The sequence below is a fragment of the Plectropomus leopardus genome, chromosome 3, assembly GCF_026936395.1.
Source record: "Plectropomus leopardus strain MGB_pleo_1.0 chromosome 3, ASM2693639v1, whole genome shotgun sequence".
NCBI classification, from domain to species: Eukaryota; Metazoa; Chordata; class Actinopteri; order Perciformes; family Serranidae; genus Plectropomus; species Plectropomus leopardus.
In genome coordinates, this window is record NC_142178.1 from 34,969,526 (window position 1) to 34,984,170 (window position 14,645).

The window sequence follows — 14,645 nt, forward strand, 5'->3', positions numbered from 1 at the left end:
ATTCAATTCAGTGTGAAAAGTCAACAAGAGTAAACAAAACAAAACACAAACACAATGGGCAGCATAACAATTCCCACAAAGCATATTTGCTATAACAAATTGTGACATTTCTCTCAGTCCTATAGTCACTGAAGTAAAAATTTGACCAATTTGTCACAAGCTCCAGCCCTTCTAAACATTGCCACACTGAAATGGGAATTTTTTCCAGATAGACAAATAAGGAGAGCATTTTTTTTGTTTGAGATATCTCTGTTTTTGGAACATACTCTTGTGAGATTTGATGTTGGTTGTCAGCAACTAAGCTAGCAGATACATTTTTTATCTATCCACACAATGTTTATAACACTTCCAAACGAGGTGGGGGTATGAAGAGTTTTAACAGCGGCGCTTGTTTTGTTGACGTGTTCTTCCACCTTCAGTTATACACCGTCAGCACCAAGTCAACCCCAAACCCCTCCTAGACGTTTTTCGGGGCCACACTGAAGTACCTACGCCAAGGCAGGGACTTGTTTTGCCCCAGTAAAAGTTCTTGAAAATTGCCCTACAGGGGAAGTACCTGCGGTGGAGACACGCACCAAAAGACAAGATCACGTAAAACTACCCGTGTTCCTGCAGTGGAAACGGGCCTCATGTATACTGACTACAGACTGGTGCTGACTCAGCCTCTATTTACTGTGAAAGTTATTTTGGAGGAGCACATTGCCCAACAGGGATGAACGAAGGACTATCTTTTCTGAAAGGATCAAACAAACATGTCTGGCATTGGTGATATTAGGCTGTTTCCTGTTGATGTAGTTATACGTTAGCTAGATATTTTGTGCTACCAAAAAAGTGGGGGGTTATGTCCCTGCCGATGTTGCGACCAAACCTACGCCAGCGCTACAAATTGCATGTTTTTTTTTTCATGCCAATTTTGTTGTTAACTTTACATTTCTTGTGCAACTGATACACGTGGCAACAGCTAACTACATTTTTTGTCCCTTCATTTCTGGCCGCACAGTTGGAGTGACGGTATGATGGTAGCTACTCAAGCAATGCCACGATCAGTACATAGTGAATGATTACATTTCACCCACGGTGAAGGAGCTAAATGGATGTGCATACAAGTGCATGTGTGTTATTTCCGTGAAAAGTGAAGGAGAGATATGAGAGTTTGTCATCAACTACACAAGAAGGACGTCGGGCGAGCAGCTGACGGATGTGCTGTGTTTTGATATGAGGTCACCGTCTCATCCGAGTCGTCCAGCGTTTGTCATGGGATGAGGTCAGCCCTGAAAACATTTACCTTCCTCTTTACTGAGTCAATTTGTCATTTTCTCCACTCGAGCTTGAAATAACAGAAAACACGAAAAACATCTCCTGTTAGCTGTTAGTGATTCCACGGTGCTAATGTCTATCTCTATTCTCTCCGTTAACAGGGTTTTATACGTGTGTGTTACTCAGATACAGTTTCATCGGGGTTTTATCTTCATTATTATGATCCTCCAGATAATCTCTCTGTCACACACAGAAGCCCGTTTGGTTTTTCTTTCATGTTTAGATAAATACTTTGACAAGCATTTTCTGAAAAACCCGTTTCTTTAAAAGCTGTTTTACGATCACCACGCTCACTTTGTTTTCATATAAATATTTATTAGTATCAGTAACATGTCAGGAGGACTCTTCCCTCCATTTTTTATGTGGATATTATACCAGAAATACAAACAGACAGCGATAGAAAATGAGAGGTTATAAAAATAAGAGGATATACGAGCATGTGTGTGTGTGTGTGTGTGTGTGTGTGTGTGTGTGAGAGAGAGAGAGAGAGAGTGTGTAAGTGTTTTGCTGAGGAAGAGTAAATCTTGGAGTACAAAAACCTAATCCCAGTCACTGTTTCTAGAAAGGATTCCACCCAGTTTATAATCCGCTGAGCGGTTTATGCTCGGAAGAAGGAACAAGACGCAGGCAATAAGTCCTTCGATATCCCAGAATCCACCTCACTTCTGTCAGTGTTCTGCTTTTTCAGCATGTTATCGCTTTTTTTTTTTTTTTTTTTGCCTTCAAGAAATTCCGGCGAGGAAACCATCCGCCTGTTTCTTGTTCGGGTAGTTAGTCGCTCTCAGTGTTTTGCAAACCTTTCAAAGTACAGTCGAGGTCCATATGAGTCAGTTATCCTCCATTAAACCTCCCAAAGGTCAAAATACTCCATCAAACCTTCACATCACTGGATGGCAGGCGGTGGGGCGGAGACGTTAGAGGTTGAAGCTGCTCGTCCTCCACTTCCTGTCCTCCATCTGTCTGTCTCTCTTCACCTGATGCCTGTTGGGAGAAAAGTTGAGTTTTTTTTCTTTTTCACATCCAAAATGAAATATTTATGCTGTTTTATATAAAATCTCACACATATTTGCAGAACTGAAACTTTGCTCACTCTAGCACACATTAATAAACACTGCTGTAAATACACTTAAGGCTTTTTTTTTTTCATCTTTGAAAACCTGGACGGATGTTACAAAGTCACAATTTATTAAATATTGACCATTGTGAGCACCCCTCACCTAACACATTAATGCTCACCGGACGTAAAAAAGCTGATTGTGACATTCAGAGCATATCAGTGATCTAGAATCACATAGTTCTCAACGTGGGAGTGGCTGAGTCAGCAGGTAGCAGCCAATGATGCTAAAAGCAGTAACATTAGTGGGTGTTAAGCTTCCACAATTATGTGGTTGCAATTATTAGCAAGTGAGATGCACACACTCATGAGGACTGCATGCACAGCCGGGCTAGCTAACAACGAAAAACAGATGCATGTTTGAAAAGGGAATAAACATGCGCTTTAACATTCAGCTGATGATGTTGTGACTTGCAGGAAGTCAGCAGTTAGATGTGTCAGCAGGAAGTTGCATGGCTGTTGCACTGATTGACCCTGTGACCTCTTGTGTACAGGATACTTTAAGTGCAAGACCTCCTTTTTTGTAATCAGTGTTATCTACCTAATTGTTTGTTGTTGTTTTTTGCTGTTATGCCCGCCCCCTTTATTTATTTACTTATTATTTTTTGTGAGTTTTATTTAGTGTGCCAGAGCTGGGAGTAAATTCCATTTGGTGTCCATCAATTGATTGTATTCTACCCTTATTATGGAAAATTCAACAAAGAGCTCAGTCTTAAAATATATATAATTACTACTTTTAATCAGATTTACAGTCTGGTGAATTGGTTTCACCATGCTCATCCACTAAGTACACAAGTTCTTTTTTAATGTCACAGACACAAAGCTGCAGGTTAATGGACACATTCCTGTGCTGGGGATCAAACCTGTGATTTTATACTGATCAGGCTACACAGACAGACACAAATTAAAATGTGTCAGTCCATTTCCATTCAGCTTGGTTTTAATACATGTTGGAACTGGGAAAAGCATTTTTATCAGTTCCACTGTCTGTAGCTGGCTCTAGTTCAGGAGTGAGATTTGGATAGTCGGGAGGGGTTTGTGTGTGCGTGTGCGTGTGTATGTTTGTGTGTGTGTGAGGGGGAGTTGCCCCGAGGGAGGACTAATTCAAGGTGGGAGGAAAAACACTGTAAATACCTCAGATCTCTTATCAGCCCGTTTTGGTGTCAGTAGACGCATTCAGACAGGAGCGGCCTTCACAGGAGAAATGAGGCAATGCATATAAACACACACACACACACACACACACGCACACACACACACACACAAAAACATATAGCTATGTGCTCACCATTGTCTGTGTCTGAGCTGATGTGGCGTTTATTGGTGCACATGCATTCCAGGTGATCCTCCAGTTTCACCTGCACCTCCCTCAGCTTGGGCCGCCGCCGCACATACTCAACCTTCGCCACCTGGAGGGAAAGAGAAAGAGAGAAAGAGAGAGAGAGAGAGAGAGTCATATGGAGGACATGAAAGTAACATATTTCTAAACTATTCTTCAAAGAAAACAGTTTTGTTTAAATGTAAAATCTACCTACCTAAAAAGTGGGTAGTATGAGCTTTGTGTCTCTGTGGGGCAATAAACATCGGCACAGCTGTACGATCGAAACAACTGGTGAAAATGTATCTTTTAGTGTAAAATATACACTAAACAATAGACAAAAATTTGCAACCGCAACAAAAATAGCTGGTGCAACATGCTGCAGGACTTTTTTTTAAAAAAGTTTGCTTTTCCAAAAAAATCAAAAACAAAAGAGCAAACATGTCCACTTGTATTAAATAGTGTGTTTTTCTACTTGTCTGCTGAGTTTGCTGGTTGCTAAAAACTATGAGAAAATAACTACGAAGCAGTGAAAGCACAGCAACATTTCAAATCAAATACTACTGTAAATATGTGGTCGTACTTTAGCTAAATGCCTTTCTTAAGCTTTTTATTCGCAGATGACAGCCACGTCTCTACTGTAGCTGTGTAAACACACAGGTGTGTCTGCTCTTGTTTGGATGAATGAATTGAACATGAACGCTGCCAACAGAATTGACTTCACTGACAGTAAGTGAAGTGTTTTTTTGTTTTGTGTCAACACGCATCACTCTGACTGCTGACCCTGAATGTCTGAGCGTGGTTACTGAAACGGCAACAGGTCTTACGCTCATACACACTTGGATATATCAACAGACATCTATGAGCTGCATCAATACGCCTGATATACTGTAAAAAACTCACACACGCACCCACACACACACACACACACACACACACACTACATTGCTGATGCTCTCACTGACAAGGAACCAAGCCGGTGGAGCTTCAGTTGTAATTGCACAAGCATCTCTGCTTCAAGTCTGAACAGACACAGAAGCTGCACGGCACGGACTTCGCAACACCAACTCAGGAGGTTCAGCTGAGGTGAGGCGCTGCAGTAAACAATTTTCAGATACATTAAATGCAAACTTTTCTCCATTATGTTGATAAAAAAACACAATCTGGGCAGCATAACATTTCCCACAAAACATATCTGCTATAACAAATTTCTTGCGTATGAACATACGTTTTTAGAAGTGCAAAATTAGCCACAGGTGATTGTTGGGAATTTCCTTCAGATTCAACTCCCACATCTCTGCAAACCCCACACAGGTTCACCTGTCGATCACATTCTCCTGCTATCCTTCTTTCTTGAACTTGAACTCCTTCATCTGAGGCAGCAACTTGCTCCAAAACCAAAGGGTCATCCATTACTCTCCAGCCGCCTCTGGCTTAAAATGTGCTGACTCCTCACTCTCACACCAGAGGTCACAGCCTGATAGGATGATTATAGTGAGGTTAAGATGCTAATGTTATCTCTCTCTCTCTGTCTCACACATGGACACAGCACCTAAACCTCAGCCAAGCCATTTCCCCTCTGGCTGTGTGTGAGTGCATCTTGCACTCGTGACCGTTTACCCTTTGAACGCTGGATCTCAGCACATGTGAGTGACTTTATTTTTGATTTCCTCTGTGAGAAGACAAAGGACGAGTCCTTTCATCTCAGACTGGGTATCAGCGGGCCAAAGCACAGAGAATCAAACTCGCCCTATCCTTCTCTCCCTCAACTTTTTCTCTCAACCTCTGGCAACACACACTAACAGTCATCTTCATTTCTCCCTTCTTTACTGTTTTTGTTTTCCATTTGCTCACTCTTTAAGCTTATTTGTTTTTTACTAGGGTTGCAAATTGCCAGCACTTACATTGATCTATAATTGGTAAAATTAACCATCAATTAATGGATTAATCATTATTTAAAAATTAGATAAAACTTTTGTTATTTCAAACAATACCACATATGTTTTTTCCTCAATCAAAGCTCACAGCAACATATTGCATTAACTTTCACAGCACTGCATAGCTTATCGATTGATCAATTAAATTTCACATGTTGGATTAAACTCTTAATGATGGATTAATAGATCATTGTTTAATTGTTATCAGCCCCGTTTTTTACATTTTCATCTTTGCATGCATGCACCTTTTTAACTGAATTTAACAATTACAACATACTTCAAAACTTGTCATCATTAACCTTTGCAGTCAATACGCTACACACTATACACTCCATTTACACAATAAATAATATAAAGTTAATAATGCTGTTCTCATCATTTGAAACTGCAGCTTGAATCCCTCTCCTGTGCCAGAACTACACACACACACACGGACACACACGGACACACACGGACACACACGGACATACACACACACACACACACACTTACACACACTTTGGGTCAGCTCCCAGTTGGCAGGTTGTGACTGTGAACTAGTTGGGGTTTACTGAGTCTTATTTCCAGCTCTGGCAGAGATCAAAAGGAAGCTATTATGTTCTTGAACTAATTCGCTGCCAGGCTCTCAATCACAAACTCACACACACTCACACACACACTCACTCACACAATGGTAAAGCTGGGGAGAGTAATTGTTTTTGGCAGGTGTAGAGAGTATACCATCAGTAAGGGGTTGTGTGTTTACATGGTCTGTGCCATCATTAGTTTTGTGTGTGTCCAGCGTCGGTGCCACTAATAGACAAATAACAGAATCGAGTATTTACTGGTGTTTACGGCTAACATGCCAACATGTTGAATGGTTAGAATGAAAGTTTGGAAAGTAACATTTGTGTAACATTTAATGTTTTTGTTTATCACTTTCACACTAGGGGTGGAATGCAAAGCTTGTGTCTATATCTCTCATCAGTTTATTTTACAATAACATCTGTAATAGGATTTATACTGAAAGTGGGCAGGGCTTTTAAGTTAGGCTGTTGAAATCATCTGCTTTTTTTAAATAGAGATGGCATTATAGGGCCACTACCTAGTCTCGTCTTTATGCTGCTTTTGTGCTTCTGTACACAGAACCCAATAATGGCTGCATCATGCAACTGTGTGATTTTAAGTAGCATGCCAGCATCACAAAAGTAAAAGGAGCGTGACGGTAGTGATGTTTAACACAACATCATTGGCCTCTCATGTGACATATATAACATACACGTCGGCCGCGCTTCATAAACAATAACAATAATTTATCGTCCCAGTTATATGACAGCTGACCTCGGCCTCTGCTTCAAGGAAAGGAAATCCCGGATCTCATTGTTTTCCCAACATGTGGACATTTTCTGCTGCTGTGCTTCTTCTTCAAGTTAGCTGCTAACTGCTACTAGCTGGTTCTTAAAGATCCCACAGTGGGTTGCACACAAGTTACACGTTATCAGAACGTCACACTCGTCCTGCCAGTTATCCTGTTTACACAGACACCGTTTTGGCCCAGGCATTAACTGTAATATATACTGAGGCGACACGTTCCTTTGAATATTTATACACGTACAAAACATCATCGTACTCCAGAACCTATTGCCCCCAATGTAAAATGCATGACTGCTGTCCTGGTTTCTGCACTGTTACTCTGTCTGTACACTCTGCCCTTATACCTGTTATACAGATCGGTGAGGCAGCGTAATGGCGCTGTAATCCTGCCTCGAACAGGCTGTGCCAGACTATATCTCCTCTGTCACCCTCAGCAACTGCTCTTCAAACCTACCTGGCAGGTTTCTGTTAGAGCGAGTGACTATTAGAAGACATGCACACAGCTGAAGATGTTTCGATACTTTGGTCATTAGTCTATTTTTAAAAAGTTCAAAACGTCCGAGTCTAAAGATAAACCTCAGACTTAATATACAATGGAAATATGTTTTCATTGTGTACCTTGACCGTGCGGTGGTGCTTGCGTGCCGCCTGACATCTCATGTTGCTGGTGTTGCAGCAGCCCGTGCAGCGTTTCACTTCGACACAGGGCGGCCAGATGATGAAGTTGGCTGAGGTGGGATCCACCTGGCTCCTGGGGATCTCATAGATCGCTGTGCGCACCTTGCACACCGCTGGCAAGGCCTCCTCCACCACTAAAGGGGGAAACAAAAGGTCAAAGGTAAGCTGAACAGGAAGAAGCCCTTAGAACCAACATTAAATTACCTCTTAACCACTACTGTGGTTACATGAATATGAACATGTAATTTATGTATTGATAGATTACACTCTCATATTTTTGAACAGACCCTGTCGTAAAATACAGATACAGATATTTTATTACACAAGGAAATATGCAGTAGTAATGTCAATGTAAAATGAACCAGTTTTTATTCCATATATTTAGAATTTATGTCAGCCTTTAGCATTTCTCTTTCTGAGACCTTGATGGTGTGTATATGTGTGTTTAACTGCATGTGTGTGTCTCACCAGTGCTCCTCCTGCGTCTGGTGTGTGTGTGTGCTTTCTTCAGGTCGGGGAAGCTGTGAGAGAAGTCCTTGTGGTAGTTGTGTTTAGTCTCCTCGATCACCTCGTTCTCTGGATAAAGACAAAACATCATTCACACATTCAAGTCACACACTCTCATTGTAAGCAAAACCATTCAGAAATATTCCCAGATTCCTGTCGAACAAAGACACATCTTTGAAGGATAAAGCTCCTTTAAGAGGTCAGTCTGACTATTTTCTCATTACAGTAGATTCTTCTTATGTACAAGATTAAACTTGGGTCTCAAAATAAAAAAGGTCAGGGGGATCACTGAAAACTTTAAAAAGTCATCTTCTGGGAACCATAACAATCCATAAAAATCATTTTCAACATATCTTAATATACACAAAAATGTTAGTCAAGACAAAAAAGGAAATATCTGGTTATCAAGCAATCTTGATGAATGACCGAGTGATGACAAAACAAAAACAAAAAAGCAAAAAGAGTGGGATGTTTACATGCTGTAGCAAGTTGTTTATTACAGACCTCTTCACACGCCTCTACTGATCAGCGCACTTAACCCAGTTATTCTAACTAAGTTACGATGTTGGTATCTGTCAACAGGTTACTGAGTTCTCTGCATGTAAATGTAGCCAGTGAGAAACACAGCGTGTATCAGATACATTTTAAATCTAATTCATGTTAAGACACGCACACGTGCACACACATACACACACACTGCATCAATAGCTCACTCTGAGGTCACTCATGGGTCATCAAATCTACGGCTGCTGTTTCTCTTCTAGTCAGAAGTTAAAACACTTTATAAAAGTAAGGGCAGTAATCTAAGTAACAGCAAGTCACGAGACAAACTGACCTTTCTAAGCGCTACTTTGGATGACTGAACTTTTATGTGAGTTTGATGCCTTTTTTTGTTTATCCACGTGGTTGGATCTTGTCTTTTTATGTTTGACTAATGTTGTATATTGCTGTTACGAGGGATGTACTTTAAAAATGGTATGCCAATACAGCCATACATTATTTACTTCCACTTTCCAGGCATTTGCAGATAAGTGAATACTAACTTTACTTCTCATTCCCGCTGTCAACTAGCTGCATATGCCGATAGACCAGACTAACACATTTGGGTACTTTGAGAAAACTAGATATCCTGTAGCTGTCAATGCAATTTGACATGTGTGCATTAAATTTTAACTTTTTTTTCGTCTACACAGGATTAACAGTTTTCATGCCACCAGCATCATTTAGCGATGCATCACACTGATGGTGAATATTCAGTATTATGTTCCTTCAATCTCAGTGTGAAATTCTTGGTTAACCCGCAACACAACAGCTTTTCAGCATTTCGCCGTTTCTCTCCTGATGTGACAGTTCCAAACCTTTTCCAGGTCTGGAAAACAGTTTTTCTAATTTCATAGCTATTCCAAGAATTTCCTGCCCATGGGAACTCCATGTTACCGACGCCTCAGTTTGGTCTTCAAATGTGAAAGCAGGATAAAAAAAACATGAAGATGCTATTATCGTTTGAATATTGGGATAATGGCACTCACTTTCAAACAAACTCTCCTGGAAAGCTTTAATCAAACGTGACAGGAAAATGTGTGAGACTGAAGTAAGGTAGAGAGAGAAGTTCAAGCCCCCCTTACTCTTTCACCTTTGCACAGTCAGCCAATGACAATATGAAGTGGGCGTGAATTTCTAATTGTCTGTTTCACAAAGTGCTGGAAGACCTTTGTGAAGAGGGAGGGGAGTTTCGAAGGTATTCAACCATCGTACGGGAACTTCTGCTGAAGTCCTCTGCCGCCTTGATACTTGACTCTGTACGACAGATTTATCTGTACTGCTATACTTGAGAAATGTTGATCTGATTCCAGTTCATCTCTCTTTCCTGCTGTTGTGGGAGCCAGTCATTTTTAGCCTCCTCATTTTATTAGTGAAGCCTGCCACAGTGAGATTCAATGACAGAACTTTTAAAAATGTTATGCTTAGGCATTTTTCATTCTGAATACACTGGTATGTACTCATGTCAACTTTACATTAACATCAACATTATGACAAGTTTTTATTGTAGCCAAGCAAAGAACAAAACATACAAAGACCTGCAAATATTTACACTGAGCTCTGCCTTTGTTTGTAGGTGTGTGTGTGTGTGTGTGCTCGCGTGCGTGCATATACGTGTGTGTGTGTGTGTATCTCAAGATCTTGTAAAAGTCAATCAAGCATTTCTTAAGTGTTCAAACCATTTCAGCACTGCCAAACCACAGGATATCCACAGACTTGTTCAGATGCAATCATTCCTAAGCTAAATTTGTGTGTGAAGTGTTGACGTGTGTGTGTGTGTGTGTGTGTGTGTGTGTGTGTGTGTGTGTGTGTGTGTGTGCATGCGTAAGGGGTGAAAAAGAGAGAAAGATTCCTGGAAATCAGCATAAATGAAGTCTGAGCAGAGCAGGACTGTTTTAATTTGATTCTGAATACCGAAACCTCACACGTCTTTGTGTGTGTCTGTGTATGTGTGTGTGTGAGCTCTGTGCCATATGTGTGTGAAAGCGGTCACGCACACACATCTTCCTATACACACATTGTGCTTCTAAAACACAACAGAGTCCACCTTCGACATCTCTCTCTCTCTTTCTCCCTCTCTCTCTCGCCCTGACATGCAGGAATTTGAGCATGAATTATACATAGCAACGCAGCAGCCTTCCAGCGGGCCCTGCTCTCAGAGCTATAATGGGCAGCATGACAACAGCATAATGAAGTGAGCCACTTGACCCCCACCGAGCCGGGGAGCCGTCACACTCGGCATTTGCATCTCAATGATGCCAGGATTAATGGTGGCACCGCTCGGAGCCGCAGACACTAAAAAATGAATCAACTATTTTTCACATGCAACGTGAAGTTTGGAGCAGAGGAAAGTTTGTGCAGCAGGAATTTAGAGTCTGACTCAGGGCATAAATGCAATAAAGCTTGTAGTTATTTCCTGCTGTCTCACCTCACTGATTCACTCACTGATTGATCACCTGGATAATGAGAACTGACATCTACTGTGTTTACTGATAGGAGTATTGGTGTTATTGAGAGTAGTAGCCAATTTATTTTATTTATTTTTACTTTTTCTCTCTTTTTTGAGTTTTTAAAAGAACAAAAAAAACCATTTAGATTTAGTTTAGCTGCTCCTTCAGCTTCAAAAGATGCCACAAAAAAGACTGGGAGGTCAAAATAAAGTTTTTGAAGGGATATTTCTTGGGCAGGAGATTAAGATTTCCTTTTTCCTTTATATTTTATGAGTAAAAATGTGAAGTAATGTGTACAATGATATGGAAACTTTTACTATATGAAAATGACTGCTTTGTGAAAGTTGTTTCTTCAACTTACAGATAATTCATGGTGGTAAATGGGTTCCTTCACCAGCAGGGAGTTTGGTAAAAGAGGGCAAACCAAAACCCTCAGCACAAATTACAGGTTTTTTTATTGCACTTTCATAATTTTGACAGACTTGCAAAAAACAGTTTGAAGGCCCAGTGTATAGGATTTAAGTGGGTTTACTGGTATAAACTGAATATAATATGATTAACGTGTTTTCTTTAGTGTATAATCACCTGAAAATAAGAATTGTTATATTTTTATGACTTTAGACTGAGGTCTTAATATCAACATAAAGAGCAGGTCCTCGTCTACAGAGATCGCCATTTTTCTACAGTAGGCCAGAGCAGAAAAACTGAACACTCGCTCTAGATAGGACCAACAGTGTTTTCGCATCGGCCACTGTACTAAGAAGCCCCTCCATGTGGAGAAATGTCATAAAAACACAGAGGAGGAGAGAGGAGAAGACCTGTGCGGATGATTTAGGTCTTGGTAGAAACGTTGTGAACATCTGGAATTTAAGTTATCAGAAAAAAAAGGTGAGCACCCATCACTTCTAGGCTAAAGGCCAACAGCATTGGAGAGACACTGATTCATAGCGCGGAAATGTTTTATTCTGTTTTTACTGATTTCAATCCCCTGTTCCATTTTATTTCTGAAGACAAAGAGACCTCTGCAAATAATTCAGCTCACTGTAAAAAAACAAAAAGAAAAAAAAAACGTGAACACTGAATGGGAGAAGTTTAAGCTTGTTGCAATCTGTATTCCTTACCAAATCTTAAATCTTACACATTGCGCATTAAAAAAAAAAAAAAAAGAATGGTCAAAATTACATGCAGCAGAAGTTGAAATATCCTGATATTTAGCCCTTAGTATGGCTTGAGCTCAAAAAAAACACTTAAACTCCCATAATGCCACTATCAGTCAATCCTCACAAGTTTACAACTCCACACCCCCTGCAGTCTCTAATGCAGGCTGCCCATTAAAAACTCCCCCAGCCCAAAATTAGCTGACATCACTGTGACACCATCACTTCTTCAGACTTAGGAGCCACAGCAGACCAAATACAACTGTTTCCATGTATTGAGTTGTACTTAAAAGTTGGTGTAATGCCCCTTTACACAAACATTTTCTTTACAAATCTACACTTCAGCTCAAAGTTGACCATTGGCAGCGGCTGATAAGCACAAAGTTAACTCTGCCTCAGAGTTCACGGAGGGTGTAAAGTGCAAGACGGACTGCTGGTTTCCCAGCAACATCCGGTGAGGCATTCCAGTAATGAGAGGAGAGGACAGCATCCTCTTACTGTGCACTGAACCAGATGCAACTAATACCTCACTTCAGATTCTTTCAGGGAACAGACTGAGAGGAAGGCAGCAGCCCTCGCTGGCACATGTGAGCCTTTACTGGCTGATGTTTGTCAGTATTGTGTTAAGACTAAGTAAAGATTTTCCAAAGCCCCAGGAAGATTTTTTTGTTCTATTAGGTATCTATTAATAAAATGCTAAAATAATATTGATTCAACCACTATTCCTAATTTCAAAAGTTCAAATTCTCTCTTCATAATAATCAAACAGAGCTGAGCAGGCATGCGTGTTTTTTTTTCTTGCTGAGTAACCTCATTTTGCTGTAAAGCTCAATAATCCACTTTGTGGGGGTAAAGAGTTGTATATTATAATGAAGCGCTTTACCTACGGAGTCTATCTCTAGTAGCCGCTGGAGGTCGCTGATGCTGCGGATCTCGCTGCGGGAGAGCCGCTCCAACAGCTCCCGGGGCAGAGGAGACTCCTGTGTGAAGAAAGTCAGTCCATTAATGGTGAATGGAGATTCAAAGCTGCGTCTGTTCGTGTGTAAATGGCTCAAAAAAGCACGCAAGCATCACTAATCTGCAAAGTCAGTCACTAAGTAGTAAAACGTGTTGCATTTATTTTTTAAAATGGGCAGTAATCATGCTCATCTACGTCAAAGGGAGTTAAATCTGTGCGTAATTACGCATAGTGAACTAAATCTGTTGCAAGTGCCGCAATTCCATTTTCCTTTCTGTATGAGTTCCAACAAACGTGTAACAAATCTCATCAGCAAATATCAACCACACTTCTTAACTTACCTCAGCAGCGGTGCGTAACAGGCAGAGGCAGCCGGCGAGGAGGTGGTACACCGCAGCTCTCATCTCCTCTCAGATCCGCTGCATAGGCACCAGGACGAGGCGAAGATCCACTGAAGGAGCCGGGCTGTCGCTCCCTGTTCTCGGGAGCCCAGAAACATCCCTCGGGAGAACTGGCCGCCACCACCACCACGACCTCAATGAATGAACGAGCCAGGCGCGTGTAAAGTTTGAGATGATGTTGAAACTCACGAATGAAATTAGGTGACGGAAATAAAAGCGTAGAGTCAAGCTTGTTCTGCTCCCTCAGTGCATTCAGGGCAGTAGGTGATTTCCAAAATAATATACAAGTGACCGTAAACCTAATTGAGGACAAGTTGATGTCCGACAGCTCCTGGTTTTGGCATCAAAAGAACTGAAGTCCAAAGGAAATATAGAAACATTTTTTTTATATTTACACATCCAACAGTATCCATCATTCTGTCCTCAGTAAAATCCAAAATCACATCTCTGTGCGTCCTGTAGCGCTGAGCATCGTGGCACTTTATGCGTGTAAACCATCAAAATTGCTTACATCTTTTAAATGGAAACTTCCAGAAATAAAAAGCTCTGTCCTGAACACGAGGAAGACAAGCAAAATGGCATCAATGGACGAAACAAGAAAAAAAAGTGCCCGCTTGATTTCAGTTTGATGTCAGTTCCCAGCGGCCCTGTGATCTCCGGGGTGAATGAAGTCGGGATGCTTTCAGTCACAGGATATAGCCATGCGCGCCCCCGCGGCAATAAACTGCGAGCGCGCTTTGGATAATGGATTTTAGTAGTGCAAACTTACGCAATAAACTACAGCAAAGAAGCGTATCACAGCTGCTGCATTTTTATAACAACTGCATAACCACTTCACACAACTTTCCAACTGAGATACATTTAGTTAGTAGAACTGCTGTTGTTTAGACTTTAATGTTTAATGGTCTGGCCATT

General features: G+C 41.0%; 1 protein-coding gene across 1 annotated transcript; it reads right to left on the reverse strand.

Annotated features, from left to right (window-relative positions):
* Window positions 1–1,611: 1,611 nt before the first annotated feature.
* pdgfaa (platelet-derived growth factor alpha polypeptide a) lies at window positions 1,612–14,390 on the reverse strand. The gene is made up of 6 exons (XM_042485718.2): window positions 13,671–14,390; window positions 13,255–13,351; window positions 8,186–8,293; window positions 7,658–7,851; window positions 3,720–3,840; window positions 1,612–2,298 (listed from the first exon to the last, which is right to left on the reverse strand). The coding sequence occupies exons 1-6, from the start codon at window positions 13,731–13,733 to the stop codon at window positions 2,288–2,290; spliced, it is 594 nt and encodes a 197-aa protein (XP_042341652.1). The 5' UTR covers window positions 13,734–14,390; the 3' UTR covers window positions 1,612–2,287.
* Window positions 14,391–14,645: the final 255 nt, after the last annotated feature.

Bases quoted from the DNA above. Each gene is read 5' to 3' on its own strand.
- pdgfaa (XM_042485718.2), bottom strand. From the start codon at position 13,733: ATGAGAGCTGCGGTGTACCACCTCCTCGCCGGCTGCCTCTGCCTGTTA. The intron at 13,352-13,670 runs GTAAGTTAAGAA...TTCTTCACACAG, and splicing joins TGTTACGCACCGCTGCTGAG to GAGTCTCCTCTGCCCCGGGA. The intron at 8,294-13,254 runs GTAAAGCGCTTC...GTCTTTATCCAG, and splicing joins ACTAGAGATAGACTCCGTAG to AGAACGAGGTGATCGAGGAG.